This window comes from Gavialis gangeticus, unplaced genomic scaffold (assembly GCF_001723915.1).
Source record: "Gavialis gangeticus isolate Ggan-Ray unplaced genomic scaffold, GavGan_comp1, whole genome shotgun sequence".
NCBI classification, from domain to species: Eukaryota; Metazoa; Chordata; order Crocodylia; family Gavialidae; genus Gavialis; species Gavialis gangeticus.
In genome coordinates, this window is record NW_017729034.1 from 35,365,823 (window position 1) to 35,393,196 (window position 27,374).

The 27,374-nt window shown below is 41.9% G+C and overlaps 1 protein-coding gene across 2 annotated transcripts in view; it reads right to left on the minus strand.

Annotated features, from left to right (window-relative positions):
• CRIM1 (cysteine rich transmembrane BMP regulator 1) overlaps window positions 1-27,374 on the minus strand; it is a 509,439-nt gene that overhangs the window by 174,497 nt on the left and 307,568 nt on the right. For both annotated transcript variants that reach the window (XM_019527120.1, XM_019527119.1), the window contains one exon: window positions 16,468-16,596. In XM_019527120.1, the coding sequence (XP_019382665.1) occupies window positions 16,468-16,596 (129 nt within the window). The remainder of the gene's footprint in view (window positions 1-16,467; window positions 16,597-27,374) is intronic.

The following is a 27,374-nucleotide window of genomic DNA, read 5'->3' on the forward strand; positions in this document are numbered from 1 at the left end:
CAGAGGCGGAAAGGGATCTTGGAGTTGTTATTGACTCCAAGATGAACATGAGCCGCCAATGCCAGACTGCAGCCAGCAAAGCCAGCCATACCTTGTCATGCATCCACAGATGCATCACAAGCAGGTCCAAGGAGGTGATCCTCCCCCTCTATGAGACATTGGTCAGGCTGCAGTTGGAGTATTGCGTCCAGTTTTGGGCGCCACACTTCAAGAGGGATGTGGACAGCACTGAGAGGGTCCAAAGGAGGGCCACTCGCATGATCAGGGGGCAGCAGGGCAGGCCCTACGAGGAGAGGCTATGGGACCTGAACCTGTTCAGCATCCACAAGAGACAGCTGAGAGGGGATCTGGTGGTTGTCTATAAACTTACCAAGGCGGACCAGCAGGGAATGGGAGAGACCTTGTTCCCCCGAGCACTACCAGGAGCAACTAGGAATAAAGGCCATAAGTTGACTGAGAGTAGGTTCAGGCTAGACATTAGGAAGCACTACTTCACAGTCAGGGCGTCTAGGATCTGGAACCAATTTCCAAGGGAAGTGGTACTCGCTTCTACCCTGGAGGTCTTTAAAAGGAGGCTAGATAGACACCTTGTCGGGGTCATTTGACCCCAGCATTCTTTCCTGCCCATGGCAGAGGGTTGGACTTGATGACCTGATCAGGTCCCTTCCAACCCTACCAACTATGAAACTGTGTAGACGCACCCACAATTACATAATAAAGTCAGATATTTTCTATATACAAGTAAAGACTGGCATCAACCAAATACAAGCCTGGATTACCAGTTTGGGAATACATGGACTGGGATTCAGATTTTGCAATAGGGATCTACGAGGAAAGGCTAAGGGACCTTAACCTTTTGAACTTCTCCAAGAGAAGGTTGAGAGGGGACCCTGTGGCAGTGTAAAAATTCATAAGGGGGGAGCAACATGAAGTAGGCGATGATCTGTTTACCAGGACACCCCTGGAATAACAAGGAACAATGGCTATAAGCTATTGGAGAGTAGGTTTAGATTGGACATTAGAAAAAGGTTCTTCACAGTGAGGGTTGCCAGGATCTAGAATGGGCTTCCAAGGGAGGTGGTGCTTGCCCCATCCTTAGGGGTCTTCAAAAGGAGACTGGACAGGCACCTGGCTGGGATCACATGATCCCAGGTTTGGTGACCCTTTTCTTGCTTGCCAGGGGCAGGGAGTCAGACTAGATGGTCCACTGAGGTCCCTTCCGAACTTGGAATCTATGAACAGAGTCCAACTGTTTCTGAAATGGCAAATTTGAACACTGTGAGCCTGTATGCAGTTCCAGGTTCAAGTTTCTGTACTTGTATCAATCCCTACATTTCATACATCTCTTGGCAAACACACTTATAAAGTGGTCACTTGGCTAAGAATTACAAGGATCACATCATCACATGGCACTGGACAACTGAGAAGAATGCACTGATACAAATGAAACTCATTTGCTAAACATACAATGTCATTTTGACTTAAGTTGGGACTGTCTACATAAAAGCAGTGCAAGATAAAACCAGAATAGGAAGCCTCAGAGGCAATATATTTTACTAGCAAGTTTATCCCTAGTGTGACAGCTACAATGGTTACAGTAGGATATGACAATATTGAATGAATGCATCTTATGCATGCTGAGGACTGAAATGATGGTTATAGAACTAGGGGTAGCTTTTTTCCCCCCAACTTGAATCAAGAGACTAGTGTTTATATAGGCTTCTAAATATTGACTGAGCACATTCCTATTAAAATATAAAGACTAATGCTATTTTATAATAAATCTTAAAATACTGAGGAAGTTCCAGAGGACTGGAACAAAGCAAACATTGTTGCATTATTTAAAAAGGGTGAACAGGATTACTCTAGGGTGGTGACAAACTGATTTTAAGCAAAACAGAGGATGTGATATGGGACTTGATTAATAAAGAATTAAAGGAGGGGAATATAATGAATGCAGATCAAGTTGGGTATATGGCAAACAGATCCTATCAAACTAATTTAAAATCTTTTTTGAATTACAAGTTTGGTTGATAAAAATTAATAGTGCTGATGTAATATACTTAAATCTCTATAAAATATTTAGTTTTGGACCACATGATATTTTGATTAAGTAGAATAATACAAAATCCACGTGGCACATTAAATGGGTTAAAAAAATAAGAACAAATAGCCCTCAAAATGTAACTTTAAAAGAGGGAATCATCAATGAACAGAAGTGTTTCTAATGGTGTGCAATAAAGAGCAATCAAGCCACATTTTTTTAAAATCAACGCTATGCAGGAAAAGAATAATCTGATGATGCAAAATTGCAGGAGTAGTAAGAAAATGAAGACTTAATTGATACACAGTCATCTGGACTGTTTGGTAAAGTGTGTGAAAGCAAACAATAAGCATTTCAGAATAGCTAAATGCAAAGTTACACACCTAGGAATAAAGAATGTGCTAAGCCACACATAAAGGAGTAGGAAATTATTATTTGGGAACAGTGTCTCTGAAGAAATGTGTGGACAGTCAGATGAATGTGAGCTCCTACTATGACACTTTTCCAAAAGGACTGTGATCCTTCTATGAATAAACAGAGGAATATCAAGAGAGAATAAGGAGGTTATATTACCACTTTACCTGACAAGCAGTATTCACGTGTCAAGAAAGATACTGACAAATTTAAGTTTTCACAAAAAAGCCTTACAAGTATGTATTGAGGTATGCCCCATAAACTAAATAAGCACTTTGCCTCAGTTTTCGATAAAGCCAATGATGTTGAGCCTTGGGTCAAAGCTATTATTCTGATCTCAACAGTATGAAAGTTTTTAGTAGAAATTTTGAAGAAATACATATTTAAACAAACAGTTAAATGGAAAAACAGGACAATGAGATAGAATGCAACTACAGCCTACCAAAGTTAGATCTTGTCAAACTAAGCTGATATCTGATATCTTTCTTTAATAAGGTAACTGCTTTTTATATGAAAGCAATGCAGAAAGTCTAAGCCATGGATGTCCAACTGGCAGCTCATAAGCTGCATCTCCCCCCCCTCCCTGAGGGGTTGAACTGTGCCCCAGCCCCTCCCTGTCTAGGCATAGGTCAACACAGGAGCACTGGCATGGTACTGGGGGAGAAACGGCATGTGGTGGTGCAGCAGACGAGAGGATTGCACATGGGGTAGTCAGCATAATTTAGAGGAGAGGGTGGAGGGGGGACATGCAGCATGGCATGTGGCCCATACAGGCTAAGTACAGACAGTCGAAAAGCCCAACTGAGTCAGACTTTTCAGGTTTCTGTAAACTGCCTAGACTGAACTGATAAGAAAGTGAATGGACATTTACTTTTCAAACCTGAAAGGCAGCCAAACCCCTGCAGTGACCCATACCAGGAGGCAGTGGGCTCTAGAGCATGCCTTCCATCCACCGCAGAGAGCTGGGAGACAGGCGACTCCCCCACCCAGGCTTCCTCTTTAGCCTCCAGCTAGCTGAAGAGGGGGTGTGGGGGGAAACCCCTGACACTAGATCCCCAGCCAGGGTCTCCATGGCACCAGGGAAAGGCAATACCCTCAGCAAGGCATTTCTTCCTTTTTCCCTTGCATCTGGAGCTGGTTCCCCTAGCCATGACCCCTCCTCAGTTTGGCCAGCTGAGGAAGGGGTGTGAGGGGAACCCCCCCAGCCTGCACCAGGCCCTCAGCCAGAGTCTCCCTGGTGCAAGGGGAAGCCCCAAGCAAGGCATTTCTCCCTCTCTTCACCGTCACCGCCCTCCCCCCTCTTATCCAGAGCTGGAGCCAGACCAATCACCCAGCCACGGCCCCTCCTTGGCTGGCTGACGAGGAAACAGGGGGTGGGAACTGCTCCCCCCTGCTCCAGTACCACTAGCTAGGCTATGCTGGGTGCAGGGCAGGGGAGAAGCCTGTAGTGGATGCCGTTTTCCACCCCTCCACTCCCGGCTTGCCAGTCTAGCAGGGGGAGTGGCCAGGTGATCACTCCAGCTCCCACTGTGGGCTTCCTACAGCCAGGGGACTATCATTGAGGTCAGGAGAAAGTGAGGGGGGAGAGGACCCCCCTACCTGGCTCTGGACTCTGAAAGCCAGGCTGTGCCCAGCACAGGGCGAAGCCTGCAGTGGTGGTCATTTTCCCCCTCACCCCCACTCCCTCCTCAGCTGACCTGCCAGATGGGGACAAGCCGTGGCCAAGTGACTGCCCTGGCTCCTGGCTCAGGTGGGGAAGTGAAACCCCCCACTGGGAACTTCCCTGCAGCTGGGAACCAGGGCAATCACTTGGCCATAGCCCCTCTTTGGCCAGCAGACCAGCTGAGGAGTGAATGGACCAAGCACAGCTTGGCTGAGGGTCCAGAGCTGGATGTGGGCCCTCTCCCCCAACACTTCCTCCTCAGTTGGCCTGCCAGCCTGGGAAGGGGCATGCCTAGGTGATTGCCACAGCTCCTGGCTGTGGGGTAGCCCACAGTAGGGGCTTTACTCCTCCCACCCAATCTGGGAGCTAAAGCAATCAACTGGCCAAGCTCCCTCCTCAACCAGTGGGCCTGTTTCAGGAGGGAGTGGGGGTGGAAATGCCCCCTCCCCCAGCTCAGAACCCCCAGCTAGGCTGTGCTCAGCATTCGAGGAAGCCCTCAGTGGGGGCTTTATTCCCACTACCCCAGCTGGGAGCTGGGCCAATTCCCTGGTGGAGGAGGTACAGGGTGGGGAGAATCCACCAAGCTCTGGGCTCTCAGGCATCTTACAGCTGGGGGTGTGGCTGCCCCGCTCTGCTCGAGCGGAGAGCACAGCCCAGGGCTGATTACTTAAACCAGTTTATATGCAACTTCTGTCCCTAGCCACAGTGCGTGGTTGGAAGCCTGTGGCTCCCAGCCACTCAGAATTTCAACAGCACTGATTTAATCTATCTGGCCTTCAGTAAAACAGTCAATAAGGTACTACACGGAGAATATGAGTACTAGTACAAGAATTTTAAAGTGAATAAAGAACTGGTTAAGATGAAGATTACAAAAGATGAACTGTTGAGGAGGGAAATCAATAGCTGAGTTTAAGAACCAGGACTTGTGAGCTTGTAACTGATCTTTATTAAATATTTCCATTAATGGCACCAAGTAATTGTGTGCTAACATATGCTGATAATACAAAATGATAGGTGGAGAGGGAAATCTCATTTATAATTCTGGACACTCATGCAAGGTGAATTCAAAATAGCTACAAGGGGAACAGACAGCAGAAAAAATTGCTAGTTACAGGAATGATGTCATGAACACCATGAGAAACAAGACCACATTTGTTTCCCTACAATGACATAGGTCAGTTATTGCTTACAGACTATTTTTGTACCCTCTGAAGATTACATTTCTAATGAATACTGTAACACTACTCCGTAACAATTTATTAAGAACCCCCTATAAATTGCCTTTGTTAATGGTAGTGTTAGAGTCATGCTGTAGCCTTGATGGTCCAGGAATTATATGAGAGAGAAAGATTTTTTTGGGATGGTATCCCAAATATATCCAATAAAAAGATAAATGTTTTAATCTTTCTCCTTATTACTCTGAATCCTCTTCAATTTTTCAATCTTATTTGGGCTGTGGACTCCATACTTAGACAAAGTGTTCCAGCAGTGGTTGCTACAGGGACCTGAAAAAAATAGAGACCTGAAGAACGCCTTCCACCCACAAGAACACACAAAATACCAGCAGACTCTCCCTATGTCTGCAGAAGATGTTTGTGCCCAAAAGCTTGCAAAGAACATTTTTACCAACTATTTAGTTGGTCTAATAAAAGATATCATATTTACCCAAAGAACCTTGTCTGCCTATGTTCTTAGACCAACACAGCTATAACCATTACCTTGCATTTGAAGGATTGCCTACATTTATCCTGGCAACACAGTTGGTCCAATAAAAGAAATCACCACCCAAAAATCTTTTGTAATTGGGATATTTAGTCTCTGAATATATGGGTCAGTTAAATAGGACCTGCTGCAAAAAATAAGGAAGACTGGAAAGAATGTCTCAAGCTAAGTCATTCTTCAGTACTTTTACGTTAAGGGACAATGATGGAACTATGGGCTTTGAAGATAGTGCTGCCTTTCTCCAGCCAAATGACAAAAGTAGTTTTAAGTAAGATGCGAACAAGCCCAGGAATACAGTAGAACAAAAGAAGTATATCAAGGTTTTCAAAAGGCATTCTCTTAAGAGAGCACAGCAGACATTTGAAGGGGATTAGACTGAGACTGATGCACCAGGTGAAGTGTATCTGAAGAAACTAACTTTCCTTTTTTCCTAGGATAAGAGGCATGCATGTAGAATCTTTGTTCTTTTAGAATTTTTTCCCTCTAAATACTTTGTTCTCATTGCTAAAATAAATAATTTTGCTTTGAGAAGGCTGTCTGATTGCTGCATACTCTTGTTCTTCTGAAGGGAAGGACAGCATATACTCAAATTCAGCCAGACTAACAGCAAAACTTGTTGATATAAAATTACTGAGTATTGCAGCTCAGGGCCTAGTCTACGAGCAAGAATTACAAAATTTCACTGCAAGATATGTAAAAGTAAGAGGTTTATTAACTGAGGGGATGGAGATGCAGTTAGCTCTACAACTATGGCAATTAATTGTCTTGGTATAATTTTCACTTGCCATGGGATAAGAGCAGGTAAATGGTCAGCTACTGTTGAGCTGTTGCTGAACATGTAAGTCACTGCCCCCTTGCTGCAATTTGTTAATGCACCATCCAGACTCCATGTGGTCCTGGATTTTCATCTTGGATTTCATTTCTTTCCCAGTTTCTTTCCAGGTTTATTTATTCATGTGGGCCTTTCTTCTATAATTTTCAGGTGAGGCAACCTGTGATTACTATCTAGGCAAAACCATTCTTTGATAAGCCATCCAGACTGCTTATGCCTTTTGCGAAGAAATCCTAGAAGCTTCTGAAGTTTCCGTTTGCTTAATCCTCTAGCCTCCAGAATGTGGGCATGTACACAGAACTAGTTAACTCGGTGCTAAAGCGGGCAAGGATTTACTGTGTGTCAGCTGCTTTGTGACAACTGTATACATGCATGCTTTTATTTTACTGTCATTGGTGGCAGTTCCACCATATGAGGATGACAGTATTTTGCTGTAGATGACTATGGTAAACTGTGGTGCCTTAACCCTCAATATAAAAGCCTACATACACTTACTGGAGAGTGGCTGATGCACAGTAAATTTCTTTCCCCTTTTACCTCAGAGTAACTAGCATGTGAGCCTATGTACAAATATTCAGGTACCAGAGAATCATAATATTTATTTAACAAGAAGTTGGGCAGCATCTGCAACATGTCTTTGTGTAGCATCTTTTTTCTGATATTAATACTGTGACTACATAGAACCAGTTTCACACCTTTGCCCATCATTATTTTCTTGATGCTGAGGCTAGATAATATCAGGAGAGCTGTGTCACAGTACCTTTATAATTAAGCACTCCTCAGCCATCTTCTTGGTGTGGATTGCTACTGCTGGTTAATCTTCAGGGGTGGGGATCTGGGGAGGCAAATTTATGAAGGAGAAAACTAGGTTACTTATCAGTAACTGGAATTCTCTGAATATATTGCCTCCGCAGATCCACACTAACCCTCCCTCCATTCTTTAAAATTTCTGTATTGACTCATGATAAATAAATTAAAAGTGAAGGGGATGAGGCACTGTGACTCACTAATACCTTGCCTAAAAGAAAGTTTCATGGGTGTGTTGATATGCTAATGGCCCCACTGGTTAATTACTTTAAATAGTGCTAGGATTCACAGGATTACATATTGTAGCTGTACTGGTCTACAGGCAAAAGGAATCAGAACTCTGGGGGAAAAAAAAGGCTTGATTTGCAAGCTTTCGGGCACACTCACCCTTCTTCAGGCATGGGAGAATGCAAAAATAGTAAAATTTCTCCTAGATGGAAATGAAAATTCACAGGATTCACAGGACATACATAGCTTCAAGACTGGATTTGCAGAAGCAATATGAAGTTACTGGCAAGTAATCTAGCTTTTGCAGTCCTTCAGCCAGTTTCCACTTCCTGTGACAGATCACATTCAATTCAATACAAATGAATTTTCTGGTTAGATTTTGGGAAGCCTATTACATTCTTCACTAACATCACTATACTGTTATCCTCTGCTCGTTTTTTTTCTTAAGTTTTTTTTTTGTTCTATATCTAGTAAGAAAGGAAATCAATTGTGTCTAGCATGATTTGTTCATCATGATCTCCCCTGTTCAATACATAATTTTCCATTTTCCTTTATGTACTTATTTATTTACAGATAACATTTGTATTTTATTTTGGAAATTGACTAGGATCATTTTCTGTCAGGATCATCATCTTCTTGTTCCCCTTGTGTTTTTCTAACATTCTGATAGGTCCCCATTTCCTCATTAGCCATCAAAGATTTAATCTGCCGGACAAGGTTGACCATCAGATGTCTTGCTTTTCAGTATGTCAGCATACCGAAGGAGCATGGTTCAATGTCCTTTGTTTCATAAAATTATTCTGCTTCCTTACCTCACAAATCCATGCAGCTAAGTTATTTCTGAAGACTCTTCATCCCTGCCACGCTGCTGGTGGGTGACAAATTACCTAAAAATACTTCAGGAGGTATTTATGTATCACATGCATGGAGGAACAGTCATCAACCTTACATTATTTTTTTCTGCCTTTATAAGATCCCAAATGCCTCCATTAGTTTGTAGAAGGATTCTGATATATGGAAGAAAGAATATCTGACAGCAGGGGGGCATCTTTTGCTTGCCAAATGAAAATATATTTAGATTTGGCTGACTTACGAAGCTACTGAAAAATCACCATTACTTGCCTGTGCTTAGCACAGTAAAGCCCACTTTTGGCTTGATGCTAAATCTCTTAAGATTCCACTTGTTCTAAAGTATCATCCAATACTGACATTAGAAATCCAGGTATGCTGCTGAACTTCTGCATAGTACAGAGACACAATGGACTCTTCCTCTGCTGTAGCTGTTCCCATGAAAATATCTTTATGCCTATGATAATGTGCACTGCAATGAAAATGAGGAGACAATGTGTTCTAGACACACTCTTCACAGCTTTTTCTATTGAGCAAGGCTCCACAGGTTAAACAAGTCAGAAACAGAATACAAATCTCCTATCAGGTGCAAGTCTCAACTACTTAAGCACATTGACAAATATTTGTTCTTAGTCATTTTGTTTATTAAAAAGGGCTACTCCTGCCTATATAGCTCATTGCTTATGATCCAGAGAGGAATATAGCCTTCTCTTGCTGCCAACTAAAATAATGACTCCTTGATTTTTTAGACTTACTAAACCATATGCAGCAGCAAATCAACAAATACTATTTAAGGAGTACACTGTTTCTCATGAGCACAAGAGAATTCTCTAGGCAGCATGGATTACTTCACTAGGTTCCTGCTTCCTTTCCCTATATAAGTCCTTTCCCCTAAACATACTGACCAGGCTCCCTTCTCCCAGGCAATCACAGCTGTAGGCAACCCAACTGCAGTGTCAATCACATTATTGCAAAATTTACCAATGTTGTCATCTTCTCTTCCCTTTTTATCCTTTTCTTCCAGTTTGCTGCTCTTTGTTGTATTGTAGGCTGTAGACCTATCCCTCTCTTTTTTATAGTTTTTTGGGGGGGATGGGACTTTAGAGGGGAGATGCATAGGAGAGGACTGCTAGAAAGGAAAACATTTAGGAAGGAGGTTAGTGAAACTGGACTGTGATCAATTTAAAGTGATTGTGAAAGGACTCTTGTTGTTAGCTCTTTCACTTAACTCAGGAGTGTCAAACTAATTTGGCCCTGTGGATCAGGCACAAGGTGCTCCTCCCACACACTAACTTTCCCCTTATGCCAGATGCAGCACACAGGGTATCTGCTCTGAGCCCCATGCTGCATATCCCCTCCCCCCTGCTAGCCTGGAACCATGCGACATACATCACCTGCTCCAGCTGGTCTGTGGCCTTTGGGTGCCTCATGCAGCACAGGGCATGGACCAGCTGGAACGGGTGCTGTGTGTTGCCTGCATTCCAGACTAGCTTGGGCAATGGGGAACGACATGCTGAATGTAGCAAGGATCCCAGACTGGCTAGAACAGGCACTGCATGTAGCGCCTGTCTTGGAGTGGGTGCCACATGTGGTGTACGTCATCTCACAGGGGCTTCTCCAGGGGCTCAGTGATGGGATTCTGTGAGCCAGATCTGGTCCACAGGCCATATCTTTGACATCCTCCACACCTAGCTGAGCAGCCCAGACAAACAGATAGCTCAAAACAGGCACGGCCAAATTTAGAGGCAAGTCTACATGAATCATAAGTGGTTTAAGGGAACCTAAAATGGTATAATTTTATACTCAGATGAAGCCAGAAAATGAAGACTATACTGGTTTAGCTTTGCAGAGAATCACCCCAAGAAAAATTCACAATGTCTACAGAACTAACCCACTACCTCTATCACCTTTGGATCTCATCAGGGATTGATAGGTATTTATCACGTATCCATAAAACCAGGACCCAGCAAGCAACATGCTTTATGTAAGAGAAATATGAGTTTGTGCCCTTTTGACAGATATTCTCAGTTGTAGAAATTCTGAAGACACTCTTTTTCCTTCATTTAAATCTTGAAAGTTTCATTTTGGTTGGCTGGTTTGCATGAGATCCATAAACAATCTAGAATTCAAGTGGTCTACATGAACAGAGAGCCTGGGCCCCTAGTATTGTTAAGTTTTCTTTCACTGGTCTGCCTACAATAAAGCAAGAGTTAGCTCAAGTGCATCTGGCAAGAGGACGATTTTTCCGGACACATTTTCATTTGATGCAGCTTTTTGGACAGTGGGCATTCCAGAGAATTAGCTGGAGTGTACTGGCTCTTTGACTATTCCATGACTACAAAAATGGCCCTAATGGAGCACCAGGCAGACTAACCCAGAAGATTAAAGCTGGCACAGAAATGAACTCATGAATTTCAGAGAATTAAAATGCTCCTTTGCTCCATCTCTTCACTTATGCTCAGTGCTTTACAAGATGTAGACTACTATCTGATCCAGGATTTTTAAGAATAGTAAGATACTCAAATTAAAATAACATACACAGTATCCTTCACATCCTGACCTTAGACTTAGCAAGAGTTAAATCAGGCAGCTACATCTTAAGATTAGTTACATTTGAAGGTTGCTTTGGGTTTTTTTTTCCCCACTTTTAGAAAGCAATTTCTCCTCTGACACTTTCAGCTGCTCAATCTGCAATAAATCCATCCTTAGTTGTTATTTCATTGTGTTATTTTCCTCAATTATATAAAAAAAATCACAATGTCTTCAAATAATATACTTCTTTACTGTTCTCTGTATTAGGTTGTGGCAACACTGACACAATATAACAATATATGTGTAAGAAACATTAGGAAGTGCCCCACAAAACACTAGAGAAAGTGTAAAAAATAAAAAGTGCTTTATGTTAAACTTCTCTTCTAGCTGATGGACTAGAAAATACAAAAAATATTTTCTACGACCAAAAGAATGTGAAGGGGAATGAAAGAAAAAAAATATTCTCCAAAAGACTTAACTCATTTCATTCAGCAAGCTCAAGATCCCCACCTGCTGGAGACAAGAAAATTATCAACTGTTTGGCAAACAAAAGCTCATTTTGTGGGGAAGCAATATCAATGTTTTATTTTTACATCTCCTGGTGGAAGGACCTCTACCTAGGTAAGTTAATGATAAAAAGATTTCAGTGGTAGGGGAGGGGGTTGGTTGTAGCTATGCTAGTCTAAGGACATAGGCAGACAAGGCTTTTGGGGTAAATGTGATACTTTTTATTAGGCCAACTATTTAGCTGGAAAAAAATTGTTGTTTGTAAGCTTTGGAGCACAAACACCCTTCTTCAGGCATAGGGAAAGTCTGCTGGAGTTTTGTGTTCTCCTGGATGGAAGAGAAGACAATGTCTGTTCATTTCTGTATCAATTTAATCTGTGTATCTTAGACTAACCTGCAGAAACTGAATCAATTCAGCCTCAGACTTTTTGACTACTTGTATTTAGCCTAGGTGTGACACAGGTAGGTAGAGGAGGGAGGAATGGTGACCTGGTGACAGAATGTAGCTGGTAAACTACAGAGAGGTTACCTGGGGTTATCAGATGTTAGGCAGGTTATAATGTGCCATAAATCCAATGTCTATATTTAGTTCATGATTTTTTGTATCCAGTAGATTTATGAAGTGAAGTTCATAGGCTTGCCTACACAATTGACTTTTATTAGTAAAAGTTTAGGATTGGGAATCCAGAAAAAAGATGACAAAGCTGATAGGGAAATACAGATTGCCCGAGCGAGGGACTAACAATAGAGGGATGGGGGTAAGAGGGGAACGCAACTAGGTTACAGGAGATACAATGTTACACCCCACAACAGACCCTTCACCACTCCTTGATCTTACAGCCGCACCTCCAGAAATGTTATACATCTAATCCAGTGCACCAAATGCCCTGATGGAAAATATGTAGGAGAAACCAAACAATTGCGCACAAGAATGAATGCACACTGAAAATCTATCCAGGACAAAAAGAGCCAATTACCTATGAGTGGCTACTTCTCACAAGATGACCACTCTCTCCAATCTCTCAATTATAAGCCTCAAAGGGAATTTACAAAACACCTTTTGTAGACAAGCCTATGAACTTCACTTCATAAATCTACTGGATACAAAAAAATCATGAACTAAAAATACACAGGGCCATCCCGGGGGGTGCAAATCGGGGCGACCACCCTGGGCTCCACGCTTTGGAGGCCCCGCAGAGCCCCACAGTGGCCACGGCAACTCCACACTGCTGCTGGCTTCATGGCCAGCTGGCCGCTCGGCACCCCCACCCCCCCCCAAATCCGCCACGTCCAGCCGCTTGGCACCCCGCTCCCCCTTGCCGTCGAATCTGCTGCCAGCTTCCTCACGTCCAAGGGTGAGGCTCCGCACAGGCTGATTTGCCCCAGGCCCCACACCCTGTGTGGGTCATCATGGAATAGACATTGGATTTATGGCAGATTATAACCTGCCTGTCATCTGATAACCCCAGGCAACCTGTCTGCACTTTGCCAGGTACATTCTATTATCAGCCCAATATTCCCCTTTCCCCCCTCACCTACCTATCTCACATCTATTATTTGCCATGGCCTCTGATCCTCAGTGCCAGACAGTCGCATTTTCATAGACCTGCATTTTGCATATTGGCTTCTATTCCATCCAGGAGAACACAAAACAACAGCAGACTCTCCCTATGCCTGAAGAAGGGTGTTTGTGCTCAAAAGCTTAAAAAGTAGGGGTGCATTGATAGAGATTTCGGGGACCAATAGCAATAGCCAATTTTTAAGGAGGCATATCGGCTGATACAGATCAGATTTCCAATACAGCTGTGTGCAGCTGGTAAGTCTGTTGTGGGAGGAGGGAGGAAAGGGGTCTGAGGTAGTGCAGATCAAGGTCTGTTGTGCGGTGAGGGAGTGAGTGAGGCTGGGGCAGGCACCGCCCAGCTGGGGTGGGACATGGCATGGGATGGATTCACAGCTCATCCAGGGGGCATGGAGTGGCTCCTGCCACTGCACACACCACGGAAGGGCATGGGGTAGGTTGTGCCCCTAGATCTGCGCAGAGGCGGGGTGGGCTGCAGCAGGGGCTGGGTTGGGCTCTTCCTGGCAGGGGCTGGGCTGGGCTGAGGGCAGGCAGTGGCAGCACTGGGAGGGGAACTACGGAGGGTCTGCAGACACCCCAAATTTCGCTGTAGCCCCCCCTCCCAGTGCTGCCGTGTAGCATGAACACAGCCCCAACCCAACACCCCCCCATGCACTGGGAAGAGCCTGGTGCACCCCTGCCCCAGCCCACAGCTGCAGCCCCTCCTGCCCCCTCCCGTGCAGGTCCGGGGGCATCCTTCCAGATGCCTGCCTTAGCCCCTGCCCCACTCCCTCCCTCACTATGGGGGGGCATTGATCTGCCCCACCCACACCTCTTCCCTCCCCTTCCCTTCCACCGCAACAGACTTACCAGCTGCACACAGCTCTTCAAGCTGCTGGGCTGTGCCCCTCACTGCCTGCATGTTGCGCTGCAGCTGCACACATGCATGGGCATTTATTGGCTAAATTAATTGGCCACATCAGGTCAATCTCCAATACAATCAATTTTCTTTATATCAGTGCCAATCTGATATTGGGCCGATGTATTGGTGCACCTCTATTGCAAAGAACAATTTTCCTAGCTATTTAGTTGGTCTAACAAAAAATAGATATCACATTTACCCAAAGAACCTTGTCTGCAGATACAAAGATTAGCATCCAATTTTTTTTATACAATATAAATAGTGGAAATGTATCTTTTTCCCCTCTATGATATCTATTGGAGATTATTCAGAGTTTTGGGCTATAAATAAATAGTGATATAAAATAATTTAAACTACACTTTTAATTTATGAACTTGTTGAAATAAGACCTATTCAATGCAATGCTGACTTAACAGACTGATATTGCTTTTTGCAGGAAGAAGTTAAGGGAATCTTGTGCCCCTATATCTTAAGATAGAAAAGAGATAAAGAGTTCAATCCAGCTCCTGTTGAAATCAGTGGGAGCTTTCCCTTCTTACAAGTGCAGTTGATTTTTAAAATAAGTATCTTCATGGCTACCACTGTTATTGTTTACTTTCCACATTATTCCCTGCTGGACTTTAATCACCCTTAACATTCAAAGAAAATAAACAAATTGTGCAAACAACTAAAATTAAGTCCTTGGCTTTGGATCAGTCTCCAGATACTTCCAGCTATGCTCAGACAATAATACCTGTGCCTTCATGGTGGAAATTCCACCTGGAATGGTAAGGGACAGAGAATCACAGATCATTCGCAGTCCCGAAATTACAAAGCTAGAATGTAAATAAAGTCAGGTGAGATGAAGCAGGAAAAGGGGCACAGAGCAATGACTTAATTCAGAGCTTCTCCTGGCCAGGCTTCACCTGTAGAACTCTAATGAACTTACTGGCTAGGGAAAGAAATTACACATAAATTGGTATTAAGTGATTGGAAACTGGTTCAAATCTCCCCTGCACTCTGCTCCCCCATCAGAAGGTGGGCAGGCTAGCCTTGGCCTAAGCTGTCTGCTCTAGCAAAGCAGGGAGACACGCTCTAGCACAGAGGTCTCCAAGATTTTTAACTAGATCACCTTTGGCACTTAAAACTCAAGATCTACAGTGCACTGCTGCAAACTCCCCCTCCCTCCCTCACAGCAGGTAAATCTGTGGGAAGGGAAGTGGGGGGCAGATCGAGGCAGAAGGAGAAAAAATTATTTGGGGGCGTGCCTTCCCAGCATTTAAGTCCCACCCGGCCAGGGCTCCACTCAACTTACCCCTGCTTTCGCCTCTGTCCCTGAGACTTGGGGGCTTCCTGTCCACAAAGGCACTGTCTCTCACCACGGGGGCCTCAGTCTAGCCCCTGCACCTTCCTTCCCCCACGGTCTGACCTGACGAGATGGGGTGCAAGCGTGCATGCATGCAGGCACTCAGGCCCCCACCCCAGCCTCAGATCATCTCCAAGAGGCTCCGAGATCTACTGGTGGATTGAGATCCACTGGTTGGTGACCACTGCTCTAGCACCACCTCCTTCCACCTCCCCCGCTTCTGGCCTGGGCCACTGTCAGCATGTGGCTGGATTTCTGGAATCAAAAGTGAATGTCTGTTCACTTGCACACAAACAGCTTAAGACCATTTCCCTTGACATAACTTCTAAGGTAGAGGGATAAGTCATACTGCAATCTGCCCTGCAACTGGGGCAGCATCTCTTACAAATGATCTTCATCTTTCATTTCATTTCATTTCACTGATTACATGTAAATGTATACAGAGAATCAAGTTTTTCTGTTTTCTTAAGAGAATGCTACCATAACTGATATATCAACATTTTATTTCTTCATTGAAAAAAAATCATGGCAAATTAAAACTTCATGTCAAATAAAAATCTGTGATGTAAATAGCAACTATAAAATTCGTGTAAATCTTAGAACTAATTATACTTCATTTATATTTATTTCTCCCCCAAGAGCAATAAATAATTATTTAAAATGTCCCGACCTGGAATTAAAAATAGCTGATGTGTATAAAAGCTATTCCATTAACGTACATAATTTTAAACATGAAATTTGCAGTGTAAAAGGATTCCCTGAAGGAGCCATTTCTCCCATATCTTTTACCCATAGCTTTTAAAAACTATGTACTTATCAATATTACCTGCCAAAGACTTCAGTTATCCTTCTCCCTAATAAACAAAGTCAATGTCTGAAGCAAATAGTTGGCCTTACAATTGAACAATTTGATGCACCCATATACTGGTATTTTCATTTCAGATTTTCACAGGTTTATTCAACCATGAGGAGCAGAAACGATTTAAACATTTTGAAGAATACCTTGATACACCTTTTAACGCACAAAGATTTTTTTATACTCACTAGTTTTGCACTGACAAATGCGGCAACCATTTTGATCCAGTTTGAAACTGTAGATACAATCTTTTTCAGTCAATGTGCAGTTCACCAACATCTCACATGTCGGTGGGCCTATTGTGATGTACGTTGGTTCTGATAAATAAGAAATACAAAACAATTATAAACAATTGGCTATAAAACCCTAACATTTCTTACAATATTTTAAATGGTAGAGCTTTATGATCATATTACCAACCTAAAGACTAAATTTGTATTAAGTTAATTGAGAATACACACCTGGAATTTAAAGAAATAAGTTACAGGAATCTTGTAACTACCACAGAAAAATAAGTACTATACTCCCAGAAAAATCAGAATGAGGTTAAAATTAAAAGAAATCCAAAGTATTAAAGCACAGACAAGCAATTAGGTCGTAGATCCATAACTTGTGCCATGCAGCACAATGACGACTGAGGTGCTCTGTAGCATTTCTAGTACCACAGTGCACACAGCTAATTTTTAAATGCACATTATATTTTTTTCCTTTTTCTTTTTTTATCCCTGTCAGGTCACAAAAGACACATTTAAAGGTATAAGAGCAGTGGAAATCACAGAAATAAACCATTCCTCTGTTTTTGTGGAGGACATAGCTTTCAGTGAAAGAGAGTAAAGAAAATGACTTTTAATCCTAAAAATTATCTTCAACTATAGCCAACATTCAAGATTTCAGTAAACATCAATACTTGACAAGTCTGAAGGATCTTTGTTATTCAGTTGGCAAGACTGGTAAAATAAAGGCTGGACCTAGACTACTACCATATTTACTTAAATCCAAGACAAGGTTTTCTCCCCATGTGGTCCAACCACAGCCAGGCTATATCTTTTCCTGAGAAAAGGCCTGTGCATGGGATGAAGTAGGCGATTTGTGTAAGTTGGTCCATTATGGTCAGGATTGCATAACAACCACTTGAAACTGGAGACTTGACAATAAAGTCCTGTGAGACTGTAGATCACAGCTAAGGCAGGACGGGGAGGGGTTCAAGGAATCTGCAAAGCTTCTGAAGGGGTCTCTTGGTGTGGGCACAAACACTGCAAGAGTGGACAAAGGCCTGCACTGTCTTATGTAGTCATAAACAGCAAAAGTAGTGGGATGTGAGGCAGTTTGGTCTTGGTTCCAGGGTGGTCTGCTAGCAGGGAGTTGTGGCTTAGGTAAAGGATGGTTAGTCTATTCAGATCCAGGAACATGTAGATCTTACTACCTTGGGTAAATATGATGCCACCCTGGACCCAGTGTAGTTACTGCATGAAGACAGTTTGCTCTTCTGGGAGTATTTTCCCCTGGGTGTTGGCACAAAGCAGGGAGAGCAGGTCTATTGATAATATGCCGCTGATGAAGTTATGAGGCCATAGAATAGGGCTAGAGTCATGTGACTCTTGAATCTGTGTCATACTCACCTTTACAGGAGCAAGTGTTTGCCTTTTCATTTCTAGGCCTGGGCTGGCAATGTATCTGAAAGTCATGCTAGAATCAGAGTAGCCAAAGTTGCCTCTAACTGGGAGACTAAGCCTTCTGGAAGTATTTCTAGATCTTATGGTCAATAAAAACCTACCTTGTGGCATGCCCCACTCCACAAAAGCTGTTCGGATGGCCAAGAGTTTGCAGTCTAAAATCTCATCGTTTTGTTTTAGTGGGATGAGCTTGCAGGAGAAGGCGGCACAGAGATGCAGGGCCTGTTTGAGGCCCTGCCACTGAAAGAACTGCATCTATTGTCATGCTAAAAAAATTTGTTTCCAGCACACATGGCAAGGGTGGATCTGGAAACGTTAAAATAAGGGCAGAGGTAAAGACCTGCTTTGGGTATCTGAAGGTTTGTTGGGTTTCTACAGACCAGAACAACTGGATGTTTTTACACAGCAGTGAGAGGAGACACCACCTGGGCAACACTGGCGATGAACCACTGGTAAAAGTGCAGGGCTATAAGTAGTAGCCATGTTGGTCTAAGGACATAGGGAGATACGGTTCTTTGGGTAAATATGATCTCTTTTATTAGACCAACTCAAATAGTTGGAAAAATTCTTCTTTGCAAGCCTTCGGGTATAAATACCCTTCATCAGGTTGAGGAAGCAACTGCAGTTGGTCTGTGCTCTTCCTGGATGGAACAAATAGTAAAGAAACCTGTTTTTGGAATTCTTTGACATTCTGGGTGCCTTCTACTTTCAGATGGCCTAGATTTTCTGGGGGGTCCATTTTTAAGCATTCTGGGGACAAAAGAAGTCAAGAAACTCAGGTTTTATCAAAGGCACTCAGGAGATTTGGTCAAAGGCATGTTTCTCCATCTTTGTGAAAAGGCCATGTTGGCACAGCCTCTCTAGCACTACCTGGATATGTGACACTTGTTGGTCAGAGTCTTCTGAGAAGATTAGAATGTCATCCAGGTAAGTGATAATGAATTGGTCCAAGAGGTCTCACAACATGTTAATGATGTGCTGAAATGTGACTGGGATATTGATGAACCCGAAGGGCATAACCAAATACTCCAAGTGGCATTCATCACCAGCCCTGACTCTCACCTGATGATATGCTCTCCAGAGGTCGAACTTGGTGAATATGTAGACGATTTTCCATTAAAGGGTACTGACTGTAGATGGAGACCTGCTTCAGGGCCTGACAATCCACACAAAGGCTGAGGCTTCTATCCTTCTTTTTGACCAATAGGACAGGGGTCCCAGTGGGTCAGGTGGATTCTCTCATGAACCTGTAGGCCAGGTTCTTCTGCAGATATTTCTTGTAGGGCAGCAAGTTCTGACTCTGATATGGCATAGATGTGCTCCACTGAAAGCTTTTCCCCTTGGCTGCAGATTGATGGGACAAGGACATCCATGTTTTCTTTCTTGAATAAGTCAGTGTAATTTTGGTATTTTGGGGGTATGCTGGGTTTGACCTCAGGATGCTGAACCCCATGGGGGGCAACAGTGGTCAGGACCTTTGCTTAAATCATATGGCAGGTAACCATCCTGGGATTCCAGCAATGTTGCTGGCAGTAGCTGGAACCAAAGTAAACTTCCCAGAAATTTCTAATTAACTAGGGGGTTGTGGCAGATGACCCAGGGGAACCCCAAGACCAACTGGTAATACAGGAAACAGAATTTTCAATGCACAGCATCTCATAGTGTCCTTGGATGTTCAGCTTCAGGGTGGCAGTCTCCCATTCCATGGGCTGGACACAAAAGGGGTCTACAGTTTTGGTGGTCTCTCGCTTAGACTGCCACTATAAAAGGATTCTTAGGGCCTGGGTCACAGTCTTGTCAATAAAGTTGCTTGCTTTTCCAGAGTCTAATAAAGCAGTTAGAACTAGAAGTAGGTGGATTTGACCTGGGACCTGGAGGTGGATCACATAACTAACTGAGGGTTCCAAGCATCAGGCTTATTGCAGATTCCCATTATTAAATGAGTGAGAAGAGTTTGTGGTGCTGGGCCTGGGTAGCTTGTTTCTCTAGTCCTGTCTTGGGGCAGCTGGCAAATCTGTGTCCTGTGCCCCCACAAGAGAGAGAAGTCATGCTGGTAGCATTGCTCCTATACATCTTGGGTAAGGTGCTGGCACCCCCAGGTCAATCTGCATGGGTTTGGGAGTTACTAGTGTTGGGACTCAGAAGGTTTTCCCACCACCTATGTGTCCCTTTTCTGCTGCAACACAGCAGGCACCCACTGGAATGAGGTAGCCCCATTTTATCAGTTTCTGGAGGGCTCCAAGGGCCCTGGTAGGGGATTGGGATCCATCCCAGACCCTCTTCACCAAATGGAGGCGGTCCTGGCAAACTGTCATGCCAAGATATGGGTGTCCAGGTCTAGAACTACTAGGGGATTGAGGTGCCAACCAAGGTCAGGATGAGTGAGCAGAATCTGAGGGCAAACTAGATCAGGAAGCCAGGAATTCAATTCTAGAGCAGGGTCTAGGAGTGAACCAATTCAAGAAGCCAGGAGATCAAGCAGAGTGTAGAGTTGGGCAGCAAGCTAACGGGAATGGCAAAGTAGTTTTGGGTCAGTTTGAGCCCTGTTGTCCAGACACTTTTTGGTCCTGAGCAGGTTTTTATATGGGGGTAGTGGAGGGTCAGCTGACACTGATGACAGGAAGTAGGTGGAGGGTTAGGCCCTGCTGGAGGCTTCAAGTCAGTCTGAATCATGCTAGGTGATCAACTGTAGGGTGGCAGGCTGGGATGAGCACTCTTGATAGCCAGGTTAAGACCCCAGGTTTGAGACCCTGGCCTGACGAATGTTTTTCACAGCCATTAGTAACAAATATAAACCTAGGTTAATTTTTTACAGAATTCTAGCACTTCGCAACATAATTAATAGTTAAGGATTATATCAACGTTATATTGAATATGTAAGAATTAAACACCTTATCAAATACCATGAAAATTAATGGTATCTGTTTTTGTAAATTAAAGCTTTTATTATTATAATTTTATTTTTTTTAACTTTTGGAAGTTATCAGAATTAGGTTTTTTTTTTTTGTCTTCAGCATCTCTTTAATTTTTAAAGTTAAAGGAGAGCAGTTCTGGCCAAGTTTAGAGTGAATCACTATGAACACAGCTGAAAAGGTGGGCAGATGCCCTATGTAGGTGTTAGCCACATCCTCAGAGGAGTGTTTAAAAAAAAAAAAAAATCACAAAAAATTTCTGTCTAGATTATGCTATACTTACTCAACCAGATCTGGTATCTTCTGATGTGAAAAGCAAAGTGCTATTCAGTATTTGCAAGGGTGGCAGAGATTAGCTGTAAGTGTCAACCATAATACTCCATGCCTTTTAGTTCAGTATCAACTGTTTAAACTTCCAGACCAAAGGGTCTCCCAGGCAAGTCACAGAATTTATCCATCTGAAAAATGTGACTAATAAAACCAAGTACTTTACTAGTCCTTTTCATCTGCTTCTCTCATAGCACCATGCATCAGTGGAAAACCATTTTTAATCCAGTTTTTTTGAAGTAATTCAACTACAGAATGGGGTGGGGGAAGTGGGGAGGAAAAGACCCTGCATGAGGCACTGTGGTGTACTGAATTAGATGCAGATCTTTCACTTCAAAGTTCAGGGTTTTGATTCCCACTTAATGCATCAGCAAATTATTTCATTTAAGTTCCCTGGGTATCTTCTGTAGAAAACAGGCCTGTGCATATTACATATATACTAACATACTAATAACAACTTTGCTTAATTATGAACTAGAAATTCAGATTTTGTAATACCTTCTGTGTGTTTGTAGATCTCCTAAATTGTATGGGAATCAGTTACAGGTATAACTCTACCAGTTATAATACTCAGGAGAGTCCCCCATTTAAAGGGTTTATGGAATAATAAGGTTTTCTGGTTTAAAAAAACCAAAAGGATTTATAATTTCTATGAATTATTCATTTCAGGGATCAAAATTTATAAATTCTATAGGATAAGCTAATGGGAATAGTAACCTGCATGAGCAATCCTTTTCAAGATTCAAGAATCCTTCAAGTAGAATCATTGGCAGATTTTATAATCTCAGTGAGCTTTTGTAGCAAGAGTCTCATAATTTCCAAGTACATCCAGTAAATTGCTGGACTACATGATATCGAAGGGTACTTCATTTCATGGTTTACAGAATTACAAGACATGCTAAATTGGAAGTGTTTATAATCTCAGTGAGACATTAATGTTAGATATAAAATGGAATTTATAATATCCATTTACAACATCTGTCATTTTGGGGTGTGCCGTAAATAGGCTCACTTTGGAAAAAAGAAGGGTTGTATGTTAGATACATTCCCTATCTATTCTGAGACAGTGATTGTTATAACCATCATGAGCTTCTACCTTTGAGTCCATTCAGCTGACTTGCAAGAGTCAGTGATGTCTGTAAATCCAAAGGGAAAAATAACTATGGTTAACAGAATTTATAAACTTTACAAACACACTTAGCAAGGCTTCCAAATTCTATGAGACTAATAACTCTAGCTCATAAAAGTTACAAGTACCAATGGTGAAGATGGCACAACTTGCAATTTCTGTGAAAACAACATCTAATGCCCTAGGTATTTTCAGGCTTTGCTAACACATCTTGTAATTTTAGTAAGAAAAGTAGCTAGAGTTCACTTACGTGAGCCAACTGTTTTGATCATCAGTAGTAGTATATTCATTCTTGCAAGACTCTATTGAGAGCAGGGTATCATTGTGCTAAGGATTGTATAAGTACATGGTACCTTATCCAAAGAATTTATGGATAAAAAGAGAAGCAGGTATGGGTGGAAGGAAAAATAAGTAGACAAAGATAAAAGGGCTTGTTTAAAGATACAGAACAAGTCGCTAGCAGGCTGAAAAACTGAATTCCAGTCTCCTGAGTTCTAGAGACTAGACATGTTTACATTGTGTTATCTGCTCTTTTTTCACACCAGTATACACCCCTACACCAGTGTAATTTTAATTAAAACTAGTGTAGAATTACCCTGGGAAATCTCAGAAGTAAAACTACATGGATGTAAGTTACACTGGTGAATGTTATCATGTGTCTGCAGCTTTTTCTAGAAAGCAATCTACTCAAGGCAAGCACTGTTCCCCTACCGTCTAGTGATGAGGCTTTGTAACAGCCCCGACAGTGGGCAGCTACCTCAGTATAGTTAGTCACCCGCTTGCTCAAAATCCTAGTATAATTTTCATCAGTGTACAAAAGCAATGTAAATCACACCAGTGTAAACGTGTCATATGTCCAGGCCCTGAAGTCCCAGTTCAATGACCTATTCTCTAGGCCACAAAAAACAAACTTCTGCTTGTAATGCTTATTACTGTTGGAAGTTTTGAAAAGACTCCTTTGGGAGAAATAATCTCCACAAAGCATTGAATAAGACTATGTTTGACCTCTGCGGACTACTTCATGCAAGATAACAATCTCAGCTGGGTAACTGGAGGACATTGTAAACTCACATGCAGATCTAGTGCAAGATATAGAGGAATTACAACTCAGATGCTCCTTTCTTTTAAACATTTATTTGTGAAAAAGATACCTGTAATAACTCTTAAAGTTAATGAGTGAGATCTTTCCCAAAGTCATCTCCTGTCTTTGTCTGTCTGAATTATAGATAAAACATAAGTAAATAATTTAAAAACTAACCCATTTTAAACTGCTGTACTGTAAAATTGCGCTGCATGGACAATCACGTGATAAAGACTAAATTAGACATAATAAAGAATCATATAATGGTAATGTTTATTTTTAAGAAATTTGGGAAATTTAATAAACAATGACTGACAAGAGAGTAACTCTCCTTAAATGATAAAATTACATTTACATAGAGCTCAGATTACATGACCTAATTTTGTTCCAACTTGTTTGGTGACTAAAAAAAATTAGTTGTTCCATGTTACTGTTCTCAGTTTGGTCCTTTACAATGCCATCTAGTTCTGCATTTCATTTATTCTTCTTCTGAGGAGGCACTACATTTTTATGTGGAGATAAAAGGGGGCAATATGGCATTGAAAACTAATAGACATATGAGCCATTACTCAATCACTCTACTTATTCACCCTAGCCTTGTCTTTTTTTTTCAGATTGTAAATTCTTGGAATGGGGAATGAGAAAACACCTAAACCATTCCAGACAGTACTACAATATAACAGAACATTTAAAAATATACAATGTGAATGTGTCCAATTAAATTAAATGCATTGTGCTCAAAGATTACTTCTTCACTTAGACCATCAAAATGTCCGAAGCAACCAATACAAATTAAAAAAAAACCATGGTAATTCATGGGACACTGTGGATACCTATTCACGTATGTGCATTGAGGCTGCTCTGACGCACTGTAATTACAGCATGTCAGACTAGATTCGATTAATTGAGTCTGCTGGAGTGTGGTAATTACTGTGCTCCAGCAGACGCTAGTGTCACATGTACTGGTGCCCCCACACTGAAAAATGGCAGCAGGTCTGCTTTAACTAAAGCTTGTTCAATGAGCTTTAGTTAAAAGTACCCCACCACCATTTTTCAGTGCAGGAATGCTGATACACGTGACCCTCCAGGCACTTTAATTAGAGTGGTTCTTGGAGCCGCTTTAATTAAAGCACCTTCCCTCTCACTCCCAGAGCACATCTAGAAACACTCTATCACTATAGAAACTTTGGTATAAACTAGGTTGCTTGGTCATATGATAACGCATGAACAGTGGGGAGGCGGAAGGAGATGAGGATTCATCCCTAAAAAACTCTTTAAGACCAGGTCCTATTCCATCTACTAGGTGTCATGCTTAGTCATCTAAGTGCAGTTTTATTCCACCTTGCAGATCCCTGAAAACCCATTAACAGAAAAGATGGGTGGGGCTGCCTCCTTCTTGATACTTTTTGTGACTTAGTTTTAAGACCATGATGAAGCTAAGTTACATCAAAAGATACCTTTATAATTTGTTAAAGACTTGAGTAGGTTGGAATAAGATTATACCTAGACATGTAAGAACAACTCAGACCTGTAGCTGGCAATATTTTCTGGTGGCCCGGCTTGTGTCCAAGATGGGCTGGCAGTAGGAGCCAGCTACCACTTTTCCTGATACCGAACTGAAGTGCGCCACACTCCCTATTGCTCATCTGAGGCATAGGTGAATCCCTGACTGTCAAATGCTGCTGAAGGCCCCAGTTCCACAGGTCAAAACCAATGGCTCTGCAGGCTAGAGCTGGCCTATGGGCCATAGGTTGCCAACCCTTAACTTGACCTGATAGGTAGAATAGGGTCTAACCATTAAATTTTACTTTTAACATGGCTATCTTTGAACTCTTAACGAATGCTATTACACATTGTTTAGATAGCCTTTGTAAGTTATAATACATGTGTTTTTATTCTGTTGTGAACTAGCATATACCACTTTTGACAATTTACCACTGCCACTCTGAAATGTTCAGTGGCACGTCTTACACCTGTCAGAATAAAACCACTGTTACACCAGTTAAAAAGACTTCTGCTAATCCTCCATTTGTTGTGTCTTATTATTCTATTATATTCTACTTTTGTACTCTTCCTAAGCAGACTGAGGGTTTCCAGACAAGCTTACAAATCTGTTTTTCCCCCTCCTGTCCATAAAGGTAAGCCCTGAGATACAGTAATTTTATATGCATGCCTGATTCTCAATGAGCTGCAAACACAGGACAAAAGAAATAATTTTCATTCCCCATCCCCCCCCTCCAAAAAAATGCAGCCAGAAAAAGAAAAAAAAGTATCAGTCCTTTTCACTTCACTAGACAAGACTCAACAAATAAAGCCAGCTCTGCTGCTGCCAGGCTTCTGGCTATTTGAATAGGCAAACAGTAGTTAAGCTTGAAAAAGCACATAAGGTCATGTGATCTGGGTTAGCTGTTCACTGCTGTACTTGGTAGCAACTGCAGAAAAAAGATCCAGCGCACAGATGTACAGACAATAGGTGGGAAAAAGCATTCAAGCTCACATTGTATATTTTAAAATAAAATTATATGGTAGGAAGTGGTAATGGAGAAGTTAAAAGTTAAAAGTAATGAAGATATTAGGATGGCTAGAAAGAAAATACTGCAGATACAGATCTTACTGGCGTTGAATGCATACTTAAGGTTACACCCACACTTCTATTATAATCTCTTGTTTTCACATGCTTAGAACATCCAAAAAAATTCCTTTGAGGCTAAAACTTCCATGGTTTACCTCATTATGCAGACTTTTCGTTTGGATTTTAATCAATCTGTTCACCTATTTTTGATTTATAGAAGTATAAATCTACATATTCTTTACTAAAAAAACTTTTTAAAAATTTCAATAATTCAAAAACAGTTTAGGAAAAATTCTGATGATGGCATCTGGTTACTGTTCCATGAAGAATACTTTCTTTGTGACTGTAATATTGTGGAAGAAAAACAATTATAAGAATTACCCTGAGTACACACAATAGGCACACAATATAGTTTTATCAGAACCTAATTAAACTCCACCCACTATATGAAATCACTACGTCCCTCCTGATCATGGTCAGCAATTCAGCAAAGAGAGTGCTGCTGCTCTTAGGCTGATGATGATATAGTGTGCAAGGTCATTTGAAATGCACACCAAAATTCTCCAAATGCCATCATAAACAAAAGGCAGACAGATACAGGAAAATCAAGAATTTGCTGTTTTATTTCTGAAGTGGCTCTGCAAGGTTTTCTGCAGGTTCTATGTTTTTTAAGGAGTTGTCTATGGTGGGGATTTCAGCCATTAATGACTGGCCTCCAATATACCTGCACCAGTGTACTGTAGACAAAACTTGATACAGCTCATCTCAGCTTGAAACCAAGGTGGGTAACGCCAGTGAAAATCATGGCTGGAATTGGCTTTTTGCCTGTCTGTAGATTACAGTGTACATCGGTACCAGCTAGCCAGTGAAGACTGCAACCAAGCTGAACATCTAATACAGAAAAAGGCTAGATTTTCATTTTATTTTTTAATGAAAGTTATTTCTAAATGCAAAACAAAGTGCTGATACCCTGTTAACTCAACCTTGCAAAAAACTGTTTCTTGTCAAGCAATAGCAATGAAAATGTAGAAACCACACCATTTATCTAAGTGAGATATGAATTATATCGTTTGCATTATCCATTTTCATGACATTATCTAGTAGACAGGCATTTTCTCCCTGCCCCTCTTTCCCCAAAAAAGGAAATTTAAATGCAAAAAGCCATTTCATAGAGCAGAAAACCTTTGTCCTATCTAGTTACACTGTGTGTCCAGATAGGTAATGAGCAGAAAACAGATTGTTTCACAGGAAAATCTGTCCAAGACTGCTTTAAGTATGAACTGTGAGAGCAGCTACTTTTCATGACTGGGAGAGTGCAGGTGGTGAGGAACTGGGGAGAGTTTATATGCAAAGAAAGTGTAAGCAACTGAAACTGATAAGAAAAAGTAAAAGACACAACTA